Source organism: Arachis stenosperma, chromosome 3, assembly GCF_014773155.1.
Source record: "Arachis stenosperma cultivar V10309 chromosome 3, arast.V10309.gnm1.PFL2, whole genome shotgun sequence".
NCBI lineage: Eukaryota > Viridiplantae > Streptophyta > Magnoliopsida > Fabales > Fabaceae > Arachis > Arachis stenosperma.
In genome coordinates, this window is record NC_080379.1 from 37,114 (window position 1) to 55,066 (window position 17,953).

Below are 17,953 nucleotides of genomic sequence, written 5' to 3' on the forward strand. Positions count from 1 at the left end.
CACGTTGTTAGCAAGAAAATGAACTGCTTTTTCGTATTATCTTAAAAGTTTTCCATTAAAAAAAGTTTGATTTTAATGTATTGAAGTATAAAATATTTTATACAATTGTTGATACGAAATACCCATAAATTCTACCTAATTTAATATTCTAGTGCTGGATTAGAGAGAAAACGAAAAATGAACTCAAAATGACTGAAGATGAACCCTAAACTAATCAGTATTCGGATTGGTTTGGTTTTGGTAACCATGAACCCGAGAACCTAACAACTAGAGGCGGGTATAATAGGGTTTTATCCAATTAGATCCGATTACTCAACGGGTCCAATGTCCAATATAATCGGGTAGGAAGGTTTGTCCGTACCCGCTTGCACCCCTACGTAGAGCACTACGTTTACTAATTTACTTCACACCACAAGCATTTAGTATTTCCACTGCAGAATATGACGTGCAAAGTATCAAAATTTGTGTCCATATTTTAGCACGGCCAAAGATAAATAACATTCTGTTTTAACAACTAATCCAACCAACTTCAACAAATGACGGGTTCCTGTATAGAACTTCTCATGGAAACCTCATCCTGTGTAATTTCTTAGATTAGCAACTATTGAGATTGAAGCATGAGAACTGTGCAAAAAAACACTCCGAGAAAAACCTGCCGGTAATTATGCAGTCTTCACTTTTCGTGAGGGAGGCCGCCGAAATAACTGATCAGATCATCAAGACCCTGACAGAGCATCATTAAAATTTAGTGCACAGAAACAAGCTATCGAAAGGTTTGCAACAGATGTTGGATAATAAATAGGTACCCTAGTTGTGATGACCAAGAAACTGAAGAGCACAATTAAATACGACCCCAGTACTAGAAGCAATAACAAGTCAAATGTGACACTGGCAACCTGCAAAAGCATAAAACAATTACTATCAAGACAAACCGATTATGTTTAATTTTATTTATAATCAAAAGCAAGATATTTAATTGGAAATAGAAAGTCCTTTTGCTGTAAAAAACAAACCCCCTTTAAAGGATGTCCATTAAAAAAAAGCAAGGGAAAAGGTAAATCAGATAACCCAAAAATTGTTGCATCCCCAAGAAATTGATGGTCAGGACTTGCAATAGTCATAGCAAAATTGTCAAATGAATACCCTTTCAAGTTTGCTTTAAGCCACTCAAAATGCAGAAAAGAGAAAAGTGCCAACTGTTGAACTTCCTATTCAGAAAAATGGTAAAAAGAAGTAACTCCAAATACCTGATATATGTTCAGCTTTGCGCTAGTAGAATCATAAAATGTGAACATCCCATCTAGAGCTTCACGTTGCAGATTGACCTCATCTGTATGATCTTCTAATTCCTACAGGAATGTAGAACACTTGATAAGTACACAAGCATGGAGATAATCTACATCAGAAACATCTCACCACAATAGCACTTAGAACATAGCCCAAAGCAGATCCAACTGCCTACCAACTGAAAACAGGAGACATTCTAAGATTTTTGCAAACACATACATCAGGAAATTAAAAAAAAAAAAAGCTGCAAACATTCCTGAGCCTCTAACTGAGGCACCGTCACAACCTTCCCAATTCCCATTTTCCTTAGCTTGAAACAAATGCCATGGTATACATGATCCAGCAAGCAAAATACCTTTTTCAGAGCCATGACAAAAGGATCATCTTTCGAGAAAAATGGTGCCACTCGAGGTGTTTGGGACAAAACATCTAACCATGATCGGATATAATAAGGATTTACAGCCAAGTTACTGTTGTCTGCAAAGATTTGGATGTTCTTTCCTTGATGTCCGTAAATATGCCGCTGCAGAAAGATAAGAAAACAGGTAAAAAAAAGGAACTTTGTGTGCAGAAAGTAGATATGAAAGACAGGTATCAGAATATCAGTTAACGTACATGTATTCAACTATCACGAAAGGAAAAAGATCCTCTAAAATGAGGAGATTGGTAAAGTGATGAAGTGAGTAGTTAATCATTATTGAATTTGAAACTTCTATGACATTTGAGTCCCACTATCTTAACTTAGAGAGCGACTAATTGCTTACTTTCTCACTTTACCAATCTCTTCATTTTACAGGAGTTTGATCCATCCAGGAAATGCCTTGCTATATAAATACTATAGCTACATTAAAAATTTAATTATGAGATGGATAAGGAAAGACAAGGTGAGAATATAAACCCAAGAAGGATGAGGAAAGAAGTAAATTCCAGTGACTAGAAGAAAGAATTCATCTTACTGCAAGACTCTCAGCAACTAATTTCACACCTCTGATAATTGCCTTTTCATCTACAAAATGCCTGCACAATGAAGAACTCAGTGAATAGTACAGAAAAGAATCAAAAGACAAATTTCTGGAATTTAATTCAAAAGAGAACCTGCTGTCAATCAAACCACCAGTCTTTTCTAGCAGTTCAGGTGCAGCCGAAAGTTCAGAAAGAGTGGCAGCAGTAACTCTCAACCTTGAAAACTGTTCATGCTCCCAAGCTACCTACAGATGATGACTAACTTCAATGCCAGCTTTAGCAGTAGGATTTAAACAGAAAATATATGAAGACCATGCTTGCAATAGATGTTGTAACATAACAACAATGAGACATGAAGCACAGTCTGATATTGACTACAGCAAGAAAGTTGTAAGCACTCGAGAGCCAACAACAAATCATCAAATATTCATTCAGCAACCAAATCTAAAAGGATCTTATGAATGACGCAACAAAGAAAAGAAATTGAAGTGGATGGTTCAACCCCAGATTATCGTGAATCAAATTTTTCTTTGTTGAACATATAATGAAGAGCTACACGAGACTTAATAGTGATAATTATAAATTGCTTAAGAGCTAAACAAGAGAAATATCACAAGCTAGAATTTTACACTTACTCGAGGATTTGAGATATTTATTTTCTTATGCTTCAAATTCACATTAAAGCCCAACTCTTCTGCAACACTTGAAAAATCCTACACCAATATGTTCCATCAGAAGCCATTAAGACAAAAATACAAGTCAATCCATTTAACTAAAGCAGGATCAGTGTGATAATTTGCTTACTTCCATGATTTGCTTAATGTAGGCATTTTCTGGAGGCTTAGACACATGAATCCACAATTCATTCTCCCAGGAGCCAATACTATCTATGCAAATAGCATAGTCAATGCTTTCACGCAATCGTTGATCAAAGCTCCGAAGCCACTGTAATTTGCAAAATTATGTAACACACTTATAATAACAAATGGAGAAATTCAACTGAATGGGCAGACCTATCAGCAAGTGAGCTTCCAGAAAAAAGCATATCACCTTACGAGTTCCATTGTAGTTGTAAGGCCCACCAGATGTTAGCCCAAACAACAGATTGTATTGGCCTCTGGTCTTTGGATTAGAATACAAAAGTGAAAACAACCTAGCTACTTCAAGAAGAGCCACAACACCACTTCCATTACTATCACTTCCCACTGATAATGCCTACAATTACAAATATTTTAACCCAACCACACAATATATACTCTGGTATTATTAGTGAAATTAATAAAATAACATACAGGAGCAGCTCCAAAGGTGTCATATGATGCCACTATTGCGATGGTGGGTAATTGATGTGCATCATCACCTGCCTTCAGTCCTGTCAACCACCCCTGCAACCATATAAAATATGCATCCAATATCCACAAAAGTTTTATACAAAAACCAACAGTTCTGAAATTCAGGCCACATTTGTGCATGTTTGCTGTGTAATATAGTGGATACAGCGGACTGAAACCATTTCACAAGTTGTGATTTCCCTTAAATTTGTGATACATGTCTACAAAGCAGAACCAGGATTTTCACAGCTCAAAATATGTTCATATTCCAACAACAATAAATAAAACTGTCTTCATGCATAGGTATAAATTTCATGACACAAGTATGCAAAATCAGAAGAAATACTATGCCTCTTAAGTCTCAATCCGTGTTTTAAAAAAGCGGTTATGGCGGCACCATAATGTTATGGCGTGGCGGATATCTTCCTTGCTGCCATACACCAGTCGCCGCAATGAGTTTTTCACAGAGAGCGAAATGGCAGCCGCAATTGCAATGGCGCCATGGCGGACCGCAATAAAAATGGCAGAAATTGCAGGGCTTTTTTGGATTTTTGAAAATATTGACGGTTAGTTTGGTCATTTAGGAAACCCTAAAATGCTACAACTCACCTTCCTCATCCTCCTTTCTTCAGAAAACTGCCTCTTCCTCTCTGACGGTCCAAAAAATCTCTTCTAGCTCTCCCTCTCTGCTCTGGGCTGCCCTGCAAGCCACGGGTTCCCTCTCTCTCTCTCTGCTGAATAACTTAGTTTCTGTTCCAGACTTCTGGTCTACCTACCCATTTTTACTTTCCCAATTCCCCTTTTATTTACATAGGGTTGGTATTATAAATTATATTATAAACCTCTATTTCCCGTTTCCTTTTATTTACAATGCCTTGACTCTAATGTCCCTGCCCCCTGCCTCTTATATCCCATGGTGTACTATGACTTGATGTTATTTCATTTGTTTAATTTGCTACTGCATTTGCTGAATTAATTAGATGCCTTATGAGTAGAAAGTTGCATAAATTGATTAGATTTTATAATTTATTACTTTCGGAATTTTTCTGCATGTTTTTTGTGCATATACATGTATTTTTTAGATAGTCCGCCATTTCCCGCAATGCCACCCGCCATAATTTTATGGCGGATTTTTGGCTTACCGCCATGAGCCGTAATGCGCAATTAAAAACTATGGTCTTAATAAGCATTTTCATTAATAAAATCAAATCAATTTGATTTTTCCAGAGAAGCACAGTATGATGTTTAAAAGCTTCAGATTTCAAAGCTACTGTACACAATCTAAAATTCCATCACCAGTAGTACTTATCCACATATTATTTCTCTAAAATTGGTCGAACAAAAACCTGAATGTTGGTAATGGATGGAGAGACAAGACTCTTTGGTTCTAGAGCTGAAACAACAAATTTGTATCTGCAACAAATCCATGAAAAAAAATAAATAAAATGTTACTCCCAAAAATAAACGTGCAAATGGCACAGCATTCGGAAGAAAAACCCAAAATAACAAAAGGGAAAACAAAATGATTAGGAAAGAAAGCAGCAACATTAAATCAGTACATAACTCAGTGTAGTCAAGAGTGCGCTTAGGCACTAGAGGCAAGGCAAGAAATGGTTCTATGCCTCACCTGTTGAGGCGCTTTTCTTTGTGCTTAAATGGAACTTTTGAAGCTCTAAGAAGGCACCAAGGCGAGAGCACCTTGCAATGAGGCAGCAATTTGTTTCTCTATATTTTAGATGAGAGAAATCATCACTTTTGTTAAAGAGGCCTAGTGTCAGCCCAAAATACACTAAATTATCCAACTTAGCTCAATAAAGTATTAGATATATAACCCTACTACCCTAAAAGATATTAGGTTTTATCCAAAGAGTCAAATCTTTCAAAAGCAACCTGTAGACAAGACAGAAGACCACTGATTGACCTTCATCACAGCAAAAGCTGAGATGTTAGCGGGGCACCGCTGGACCACCTCTTCGTTTTTTATGACTCCATGGATGCACACTAGATCTAATCTTTCTTTTCATTGATAAACTTTCAGAGCTTTTCTCTTTTGGTAAATTTTCGGTATTCCATTAATAGTTTTTGGTTATAACCTATTATTATGAAGCCTATTAGGAACATTATTATTCTTTAAGGATTTATGCCTAATTATCATTATGAACTGTTTAGTTTACTATGCACAATAGACTTGCAAATTATATTATGTATAAAAAAAGATAGTAGAATCTCATCTCAGGTTGTTTCGACATGTGAAAAGAAGATTGACAGACCACACAGTTAGGAGGATGAACGAAATGGAAGGTAGACGGGACAAAAGGTAGAGGAAAATAAAAAAAGGCCATATGAGGTGGTCAAAGAAAATTTATGTATAAACAATCTCATTGTCATGATACATGATAGAGCTCAATGGCGTCGTTTTATCCATATAGATTATCCCACCTAGTAAAATAAGACTTTGTTGTTGTATCAATAGAAAATGTGTATTCTACTACTTTCTAAAGCCTTTGTTTATTGAGACGTGCAACTTTTGGCGCCTATCGCCTTTGAATACCTTGACATAACAAAACATAATCCAAAAGACGGGTACATGAGGTGTTCAAGACTTCAAGTTCAACAATACATGTTCTAATACTTAAAAAGTTGGAAATACACAAGGTAATTAAGTATGGATATCCAATTAAGTAAATCAATCAGTCCACTTCATTCCTTGTCTCCTTGACCATTAAAAAGGTTTTGCAAAATTTAATTAAAGCATTGAATTTGTTAGAGAGTTGAACTCACCCGCCAGTAGTTGCAGTAGCTGGTTGACCAGTGATATCACTCTTCTTGATATCAGCTAACACAGCATTAATGTTGTCATCCTCAAAAGCAAAATAAACAGGATACTGTAAAAAGATGCAACATCTTAAAAGGTTACACTTTAACGAAAAATATAAACTGATAAAGATAAAAGGATAATGAGACACTCAGAGAAACAGAATAATAATAATAATAATAATAATAATAATAAGAAGAATAATAAGAATACAACAAAAATAAAGCGTTATCCAAAATGTCGGGCCAGTTACGTGAATCAAACAATGCCTCATGAACAACAATAGTTACAGCACAAATTCCTTAGCATCACACAAAAGGTTGTCACCCCACACAAAAAGAAACAACAAATGCATTCCTTTGTATCAAAATGGTATAAAGTAATTATTTCCTTTTTGGATCATTTGGAAGACATTTTTTAGAAGAAAGAAGTTAGTTTATAAAAATCACTTCATCACATGGATAATTCACAACAAAAAATACCTTCCAAGGCAATATAACTCAGTAACATAGAAACATTGTTTAGGAATTCATTATTCATGAACAAATCAGTTGACTTTTCTATCCCACTTCAGTTTTATAAAAAAACACTCCGAAAGATAAAAGTAATGATAATTCTCAGAACAAAATAAACCATCTTAAATTCACTCACAGGTAAGTTGGTACGTATAAGTATCTGTTCAAGTTCAGCCAACACATTCTTCAGCAACTCTTCAGTTCCATCTAAATGGTTACTTCCCACTTCACCTTTATTTTCAAAATTGAATATCTGTGGCAGCAAGAATAACAAACCCCCCAGAGGCTTGTTTTCTGCAATATATTCTGCCACAAAATTGGCACAGAAAATAACAAATTTGGCAAATTTAGTAGTTCAAAACAGAATGGAATTCTTCATATAAGAATCAATATAAAGTATGGCGACAAGACATACTAGGCATTCAGCTTTGATCGTTTAGTAATTATATCTAGAGGTTGACTATTATATAACATATTTCTTGGGTTGATGCCAGCAGAGAAAGTTAGACACCTTTGCTAACCTATAAACTCAAATAGAACATACTTCCCCTGCTTAAACAAGATCCCCGTAAAACGTCCAAAGTCCAAAACTAATATTTCCCCTGCTTAAACAAGATCCCTGTAAAATGTCCAAAGTCCAAAACTAATACTATAGGTCACTAAGTTGCCTGTATGGCCAGATATTAAGTTGTCATCGTCCCCATCTGACTATATAACACTACTAAAAGGATAGACACCTTAACCATCCAGCATATTATCTCTTACTCTCGATCTCTAACAAGCACTTCCGTACTATAAGACCCCGTTGTAGTTCAACACTTCTATTACTATTCCCTGTCTGTTCTGCATACTTCTCGCACACAAGTTAAAAAATATCCTCTTATAACATTAAAAGAAGCCAAGCCCATTAGAATGTCTAACAATAATCTATAAATTATTATTATCATCATCATTATTATTAATATTAAAACCAAAAAAAATAAAAATAAAGGCCTAATCAAATTCTGTCAATATTTTGGTAAACCCCAAACTAGGAATTAACCTGAATCCATCTTTTCATAACTCTTAGCTAATCAAATTATAAACCAAAATCAACACTGAAGATCAATCATCCACCTCGAACATGAAAATCTGAAGAACAGACAAACGGACGCCTATTTAATAGTGTTTGAAACGCCTTACCTTAAAAGATAAGAATATAAAATAAAATAAAATCACCTTTCCTTAAACGCGATTCGTAGCATACTTAACTTCGAACTACGTTAAGCAGCATAAAAGTTATTTTATGTCAAGTCCCAGCACAAACTAACAAACCTAAAACAAAGATGATGATGAAGAAGTTAAGTAGAAGAACCTTTGACGAAGGAGATGTTGAACTCGCGAAGAGGAATGAGAAGTACTGTGCGAGAGAGATCGGCGTGCGGAGAGAAGTGGAGGGATGTGGCGTGGTGATTGAGTCCGGCGAGGCGAGATCCAAAGGGGGCGCCGGATATGTCGTACTGAATGAGGCGGTAGACATCGACGACGGTGGCGCCGTCGCAGAGCTCGACGCAGGCAACCAGCACGAACACGAGGGCGATGACCGACTCGAGTACCAGCATTTGGCGCTCGCGCGGTGATTTTCTAGGCGCCATGGCCAACGTAGAGATCTGGTTCCGATTAGGGTTTTTCAAAAGAGAAGAAAAGAACAATGTGGTTGTGACTTGTGGCGGTAGTGTAGAGTTTTAAGGGCCCAGCTACGGTAGACAACCTACGTTGTGGGTTTCGTTGCTCTTGTAGGCTGTATGTAGCTGTGTTCTTTTGGGCGCAGATGCCCATTCTAATTTTCAGTTTGGAAATTATTTAACCTGAAAAGAATTTTTTTTAAATATTTTTATTTAAAACTTAATTTCATGATTTAGAATGACTATAATATAAATAAAATAGAATTTAAGTTTGAGAAGTGTGAGAATTAATTTAAAAATCAGATTATTTTTTATCTTAATAAGAAAAAATGAGAATTAGAATTCTAAAAAAATTAAATTATTTATTTTTAATTATTATAAAATAAAAAAAATCGTTTCTTGAATGAATTCTAATTTCTAGCCTTTTAAAAAAAATTCTTATCAAATTTAATAGTCTCTTTACTAATTTAGATTAATTTAATAATTAATTTATAGGTTTAGCTAATATAAGGCACATAATAAATTTTAGTGAAAATTTTTAAATATTTTTATTTAATAAATATATTAAAATTTTGAATTTTTTAAATTTTTAATAAATTATTTTAATAAAATTTTTTTAATATATAAACTTAACAAGTAGGTTTCTGATTTTTTATCTCGCGTACATTTTCGTTCCTGACCATTGAAAAATATTCTTAAGTCTCTGACGTCCTTAAAAGTTAGATGAATCAGTCTTTCCGTCCAAAAGCCTCCGTCAGACTCAACAAAAAAGTCTAGCGTGACTCCCTTTCTGCTTATCTGGCATTACGGCTGCCCACGTGGCACGTTAGTGGAATGGAGCTTTTGAAAAATGGACAAAGAAGTCCCGGTTGCTCAATGCACGTCGTTTAGGTCGCTGCCCTAATCCTCAAATTCATTTGGATTGTTCGTTTAGGCTGGTGGCTGGTGGTGAGGAGAAGAATTCTACGTATTTCAACAATGGCTACCAAGGGGGCATCATGAACTTCATGAAGAAGCGTAAGTGGAGTCAGACAAGAAAATTCTGCTTCAAGCTTAGTTCCATGTGCTGTTCATGCTGGAGATCTGAATGATGTCGTCGCCCCGAGGTGCTTCTGCAAAGTTTATGCAATAATGTATATGTCGAATACCATTAGCAACCCTAACAGAATTTTCTTGGATTGTCCATTCTATAAGGTAAGTTAAAAAAATTTGGCTTTGGTTTGATCTGAGATGGTTGCAGACAGACAGTACTTGATTTTGGAGATTTTGACAAGAAAAGGAAACTCATTACAAATTTTTTGTTTGAATCGATGAGCATCTTGCCATAATAGGAAGCAATTGTTGCATCTGTGACAGCAGACATTTGGGTGAGAAACATGTTGAAGTTGTAGAAGAGGAAGAGGAATTGGATCATGGAATGGCTGTTTTGGAGGAGAATATTATTGCTTTGGAGAAGAAGAAAAACCCATGAGCTTGGTGTATTGTTGTAATTATATGTGCTATTTTTTTTTTTTTTTTTGCTTTTTATGTATCTATTGCTTGAGAGATAAATTATAGAAATCATGATAGAGAATGGGATGTTCTAGGATTTTCTTGTGTATTGAAACATGCCATTTTGGCAAGTTATGGATCCTGTAATCTAAATGCAACTCTAGTTATAATATCAGTATGTTCAAATTATGTTTTGAATATCTACATAAACATGAAAACGCTGAAGAATTAGGCTTAATAGTAGCATACATAAACAATGAAAATTGATGTTCGATAACATAAAGAGTTTCCTAAAGCTTTCCAAAATGAAAAAGTCTCCTAAAGTGCAGAGTTTGATGAAGCTTAACATGACAAAAGTAAGCCTCAAACACAAAATACAGGTCCTAATTCGAGGATGTCTAGAAATAAGTATAAGCCAAAATGCAAAACCAAGTTTACTAGAAGCTATTACAAGGCATAGTGGAATGCCCAAAGTCACACAGTTCTGCACTTCTTTGGCACGATGGAAGGTGGATTAAGAATGAATTTGAGTAGTCTAGTTGTGGTCATGCTTGCTGCTGCTAATGTCTACTGGGTAGTTGCTGCACTTGGTCCTGGGATGACTTGAGGTGGATGTGGGTCAGGTGGATTCGGCTGACTTTGAGGTGGGAGTGGACTAGCGCATAGTGGAGCTGGATGCCTGAATATCTTTTGCTTGGACTTCATCTTTGATGGAGTTGCTTGAGCTTTTTGGTGGGTTGTAGATGGAACTTGGAGTGGAGGCATAAATGGTGTCCTTCTGGGTACTGGACCTAGCCTGACTTGGGATGCTACTGGTATTGCTGCCACAGGGTTGGAAGGACCTGGGGTGACAGAACTTGAGACCTGGGTTGAGATGTATTTCAAATAGTCATAAAGATTAGACAAATTAGTCATTAATTAATCAACAATTCACATTGAAACTCAATAACTTACACTAGGCATGAGTTGCTGACTATGTATGTTATGATCCTGACTAGATGGAGCATCCTATCCATAAGAAATAAGACACATAATTACCTAACCATTAAGAAATAAGACACATAAATCCCTAACCATTAAGAAATAATACAGATTACTCCTTCAGTAATTTACTTACACTATCAGTTGGAGCTGACTGTGACAGTGGGAGGATTGCCAATGGCTGAGATGTGAAACCTTTATTGGCCTTCTTTGTCTTAGGTTTCCAGTTGGGGTCAGATGGAGCGCCCTTGCAAGTCTTGTAGTTATGTCCCGTTGCACCACACTTACTACAAGTGACTTTGAATGACCTCTTCAGTTTTTCACCTTACTGCATCATTGGCTCAGCTGGATCATTCTGTCTATTGTACACTTTCGGCATGCCTATTGGTCTCTTTATGATGGGAGGATCCGGCCTCGAATACTCACTACTTGTCTAAAACTCCTCACTTGGCACAGGCTGAATACAATGAGTACATGTCTTGTATATTGACTCCATGCATAACCATGGATGCACATAATCCTCCGAATGATCATGCCTCTTCCTTATTGCTGCAATGGCATGCCTAACATAGAATAACAGCATGAACCAGAACAAGACATCATCATGAACCAAAACAGAATCAACCATTAATAAAAAACATCATGGACCAGAACTCGTTCAGCCAGCAATTACAACATCTTGGACATGTATTGAAATAATGCCTAACAATAAATTAAAACTAACCAGTGAGCTGCCATTTGTTGAATGAGCAAGTCTACTTGATGAGGTCCACGTCCACCTTTGTAGCTTTACGACTTACTTCGAACCTCTTACGTTCATCGTCACCTATCCACTCTGCACGCCATTTATTGATAGGCCTTATTAGACGCTCCATACTCTTCTGCTGAATATGTGCGAGCTTTCCAGGATAATTGCCAAGTAGCTCTTTATGCTTAACCATCCTTCTCATCAGATAGCACCTAATTTCTTCATATATTGTGAGAATAGGCTTGCTTCTATAGTTGATTATCTTTGCATTGAACACCTCACATATGTTATTTATGAGGTTGGTCCGTGTGAGAAATATGCCTTCACCCAAGTAGCTGGCTCAAACTTAGATAGGTATTTCCATGCCCCCTGATTAATGCCTTTGAGCTTCTCCATCTGTTCTTTGAATTCGGGTATGGTGGTGCATTTTGCACATTCCCAAACCACCTCCCGAATATACAAATTCTTAAATCAGTTTATAAAATTTTTCCAAATGTGCATCACACAGTTTCGGTGATGGGCATTTGGCATCATTTCTTTCAATGCAGGTAGCAATTCCTAACACAGTACACAAAGAAATCAACACTAAACAGAACCAGTAATTACTAAACATTTGCATTATTAATCATAAACAAGACACAACATTTTATAACAATTATATCCCAGAACATACTATTGAATAGCAAACAACATTAAATGGTTGCAATAACTATAACATACCCTAACAGTGAATAACTCCCCAACTTCAGCATAACTCAACATGAAATAATTCAACCAGTAGCAACTACATAAAGAGTTATGAATGTTATCTTCTGTTGGTCGGACATGAAATTCCAACCGTTAGTTTGCATATCCCCCAGGTCCTCCTAAAGTAGAGTCAAAAACCACTTCCAAATCTCCTTGGTTTCAGACCCTGCAACTCCATAAGCAACAACATAAAATTGATTATTTGCGTCTTGGGCCACTGCTGTTAGGAGTTGTCCACCACAGTATGTCTTCAGAAAACAACCATCAAGGTGGATCAGAGGCCTACACCCACTCTTGAAACCCTACTTGCATGCCTCTAAACCTATATAAAGCTTATCAAACACATGAGGGGATTGAGAAATTGGTGTTACACACAGTTCTGCCCTGAACCTAGGGTTGCTTCTTAGAATCTCAAACAAGTAATCCCTCACATTATTACTGCTCCCTTTCATTGCCTATTATCTTTTTCCTTGCCTCTTTAACTGCTCTATATACTATTTTTGGATGTGTAGTGATTAGTGAGAATTCCTCTCTCAGAAAGTCAATAGCCTCACTTGTTCTCATGTGAGGCTGTGTACTCATTCTCTTCTCCACCTTCTTACTAATCCCATGTTGATCAGCCGCGTTACTTCCCAGGTCCCTTGCACATGTGTGCTCATTTTTGTAAGTCTTCACCTGATAGCATTACAATGATTTGTTGTATGACAAATGAACTAACCAGGGGCACTCATCATCCATGCATCCCACCCTAACTCTCTCCTTGTCATTCTTAATCCACCTAAGCTCTCTACCCTCAACAATGAATGAGTCTTTCACAACTTCCTTAAATCTCTCTATGGTTGCAAAAACCTAGTCCCTAATTCAAACCAGCCCTATCCAAAAGCATAATCATCATCAAACTCAAAAAATTTATGCTTACTGGATTTATCATCTGATGATATAAGAGTGTGTAAATCCTCATAATGGTAATCATATATGGGGTCATCATCATCATCTTGGACTGCACTCATATAGAACCTCACAGTTGGATCTCTGTTGGGCTCCTCATTAGGGCCTGGCCCAACATCACTTCTGGGTTGTTGCTCATTGGGCTCAGACCTGGCATATTGCCTTCTATTCACCTCAGATGCACCTATTCCACTACTTTGTCCCTTTTTTACCCAACTTCTCCTATTCCTTTTCGCACCTGTCTTATTTGCAAATGGCTTATTTGGAGACACAATTTTTTCCTTTCCCTTACTAACTCTCTTCCTCTTGCCTGCTCTGTCATCAGCACTATTATCACCTTCATCACTGTCACTTTCAAATCCGGGTGGCAGAGGTTTGTAGGGCTCATCCTCTGTACTCTCGTACCTATCATCTAAAGATGAACTCTGAATCTCTTCTAACACAAGACTCTTACCTCTGTTTCCACCATCCTCCACAATCTCAGGCTCATCAACAGCGTGGTCAAAGTACAAGTAAAACTTATTCGCCTTTGCATTCTTCATTTTGTTCTCTCGCATGGCATTAATCCCTGCATCCCCTGTCAAACTGTGCAGCCTCGACTCAACTTCAGCACTCATTGGATCATACCAATAAACTGCCTTGTATGATTGGTTCCCCAAGCCTTTAAACAGTGTGATAAAGTCCCCAAAATTCACAAAATCCAGGTCCATTTCGAGAAACTTCTCTACCTTTCTATTTTGATAAACAAGGGAACCATTACTCATTCTAACAAAACTACCTCCATGGTGAAAAACTGTCACCACAAACACATCAACTATCTGGAAAAAAAAAACAAAAATCAATGATCAAATAACTCTGCACTCAAAAAGCAATGTCCTTCAAAAAAAAAAAGAAACAAACATCAACCAAGAACTTTTCTTTGCCCTAACATTGAATCAATTTCACGGGAACCACGCACATACTTTTTTTTACCACTACTATCACCATGCACATATAATCCTTTCACAAAACAGTTTATACTTTCATAACCATTGAACCTGACAATCTACTCACTAAGCAGCGCAACGGATTCTTACCTTCGGTGACGAAGACGGCAAATCAGACAACATTATATGGTTCTCCCTCTTCAATAGCGAATGCACACCAAAACTTCTCAGTCTGGATAGTGGTTTTTTTGGAGGGAGAAACAGAGTCTTCTTACATTTGATCGTTGGTCTTCTTAGGGTTTAATGTAATTCTATCACAGTTGTGTGGGTGTAATAGGCATTGTACATAAGTAAAGGGATGAGAGTGTATATAAGGGGCAGCGATCTAAACGATGTCGCATTGAGCGACAGGGACTTCTTTGTCCATTTTTCAAAAGCTCCATTCCACTAATGTGCCACGTGGGTAGCAATAATGCCAGATAAGCAGAAAGGGAGCCACGTCAGACTTTTTCGTTGGGCCTGACGGAGGCTTTTGGATGGAGGGACTGATCCGTCCAACTTTTAAGGACGTCAGAGACTTAAAAGTATTTTACAATATTTAGGGACAAAAATGTATGTGGGGTAAAAGGTCAGGGACCTATTTGTCCTTTTCTCTAAATTTTTATATGAGTTCTAAATCGCCGTAATTTTTAGTCATTGATTTATAGAGTAAAAAAAACCATGAGGAAAAAAAATCAAAAGGTCTCTTTATCATCCAAGTTTGTGAAAGCATTATTGGCCAAAACGTTGAAAATGCAGCCTTTCTTAGAGGGATTTTTTTAACTCTATTTTAGTGGTGTCAAACTGTCAATTCGCCATATGTGGAGATTTTTAGATTTTTATATAAATATATAAACTGATTATTTATTGAATATGTATGTTTAAAAAATTTTATATTTTTATTATTTATGTTATTGTTTTTTTTTTCACCAAAAGTAAGGAGATTCAAATCCGCGACCTCTTAGGTGAGTATGGAGAGACTATGCCATTTGAGTTATAACTCATTGGCATTATTAATGTTATTGTTATTGTCAACAAAATACTAATACAGTCATGCTATACATCCATATAATTTTTCATCCAAGTCCATCCAAGCTGGCCCAATACCAAAAATATCCAATCTCATTAAATGAAACGTGACTCCACGCCCCAAACACACAAAACGTCAACATATAATTCATTCGCGCCTTGAATATGAAACAATGTTCCTTCGTCAACATTGAAATCGCTACTGGAGAAGTTCGAATCTCTCTCAAAATCTCTCAAACTTCACTCGTGTTCTCTGCAAAAATCGTTACTGGAGAAGAATCGTGAGAATATTTCGAAAGGAAGAAGAAAACACGAACGAAAACAAGAACAGAGACTACAAAAAGGTATGATAAAAACTACGAAAACAAGAACAGAGACTACAAAAAGGTATGATAAAAACTACTGTTCATTTAAAATCTTACAATCTCGCATTTCTCTTAGTTGCATTTTAGGTTTACCGAATTGAGTTACTTCGTTTAGTAGATTGACTTAATTTGATTCCATTTTTTTGCCGTAACTAGGGCATAGGAATGTAAATGTGTTCTTATCTTCTTTCTGTTCAGTGAAGTTGCTCATTTTCATTCATTTGATTGTTAGTGTGTTTAGTTGAGTCCTTTTACATGCAGAAATGATTTACTTGATGATTGAACGTTTATCACGTTTTATTCAGCATATAATTGGTGTTCGTTCACTGGTGTTTGTCATTTGATTTACCTGATTGTTAGTACGTTCAGTTGAGTTCTTTTACATGCAGGAATGATCTACTTGATGATTGAATGTTTATCACGTTATATTTAGCACATGATTGGTTTTCGATTTATAGATGTTTGTCATTTGATTCACCTAATTATTAGTGCGTTCAGTTGATTTCTTTTGCATGCAGAAATATTTTTCTTCCTGATTAAATGTTTATCAAGTTTTATTCAGAATATCAATGAAATTCAATTTAGTGTGGTTAGTTATTTTAATTCATTTGATTATTAGTGTGTTTAGTTGAGTCATTTTGCATGCAGAAATAATTTACTTGATGACTGAATGTTTATCACATTTTATTTAGCACATGGTTGGTATTCGATTCACTGGTGTTTGTCATTTGATTCACCTGATTGTCATGTGTTCAGTTGAGTTCTTTTGCATGCAGAAAAGTTTTTCTTGATGATTGAATATTTATCACGTTTTATTCAACACATGAATGGTGTTCGATTTAGTTGGGTTGGCCATTTTGATTCACTTGATTAAAATATGCATGATTATGCTTGTCGGTGTATTGAGTGAAGTATTGACCAAATGGTTTTGGCTTCAGGCTCAAATATGGTCTAAATATTCTGTTGCACAAACTGAATAAAATCAGAGACTAAGTGATTGGAAATCTGAAGAAATAAGACTCCCAAAGCCATCTGCTGTCCTTTTCAGCCCTTATTGTAAATTCACATATGGGGATATAGATAGTAAATAGGATATTCTTTGTTTGACTGGTTGTAATTAACACTATTTTGTTTAACTTGTTTAAAAAACTAAACAATGTATATATCTTATTCAAGATGGATTAATCCTTGTCCTGTTAGTCTGAGATATTAATATTCTTTGTTTGACTGGTTGTAATTAACACTATTTTGTTTAACTTGTTTAAAAAACTAAATAATGTATATATGTCAATATTAATGTAAATGTTATTGGAAATTTAATGTTAATGTATATATCTTATTCAAGATGGATTAATCCTTGTCCTGTTAGTCTGAGATATTAATATTAATATATATATATATATATATATATATATATATATATATATATTTGTTGGAACTGTTTGGCTGCTATTTTGTTTCAGGTTGACAGTAAATGAAATCAAGGTGTTCATCAAATATTAAGAGCAAAAAAAAAAAAAAATGAACCGAAATTAATATACAGGGTGAACTGAAAAAGTGCATATATCAATATAGCAAAGAGATTGTTTAAAAAAAATGTTGCTATCAGTATTCAATTTCAAAAACTCTTGAACTCTTTGGAGTAGTTTTTTAGAACTTTTCAGCTTCTTCTAGTGTCTTGAAAATCATCCCGACCTTTGGGAAAAATTGTTCATTCACAACACATATGGTTAGCAGAATGAACCGAATATGTTATTATGGTGAAACAATTATATAGTACTAATGAAGGAATATTATCCATTACATAAATTCAAATTCAAACAGTTTTCTACATAATGAACCGAACACGTCATTATGGTGAAACAATTGTATAGTACTAAATGAATGGAACATTATCCATTATATAAAATCAAATTCAAACAGCTTTCTGCATAATGAACCGAACACGTCATTATGATGAAACAATTATATAGTAATAAATGAATGGAACATTATTCATTATAAAAAATCAAATTCGAGTAGCTTTCTGCATAATGAACCGAACATGTTATTAAGGTGAAATAATTGTATAATACTAAATGAACGAAACATTATCCATTATATA

The 17,953-nt window shown here is 35.7% G+C and overlaps 1 protein-coding gene across 1 annotated transcript; it reads right to left on the minus strand.

Moving 5' to 3' along the window:
• Positions 1 to 288: 288 nt before the first annotated feature.
• LOC130968802 (uncharacterized) lies at positions 289 to 8,690 on the minus strand. The gene is given in 15 exon segments (XM_057894268.1): positions 289 to 706; positions 709 to 724; positions 807 to 896; positions 1,248 to 1,349; positions 1,643 to 1,810; positions 2,244 to 2,304; positions 2,383 to 2,495; positions 2,886 to 2,963; positions 3,055 to 3,195; positions 3,301 to 3,465; positions 3,543 to 3,635; positions 4,928 to 4,994; positions 6,363 to 6,466; positions 7,048 to 7,217; positions 8,266 to 8,690. Coding segments are annotated over 15 exon segments (1,692 nt in total). The 5' UTR covers positions 8,546 to 8,690; the 3' UTR covers positions 289 to 662.
• Between the last annotated feature and the right edge of the window lie 9,263 nt (positions 8,691 to 17,953).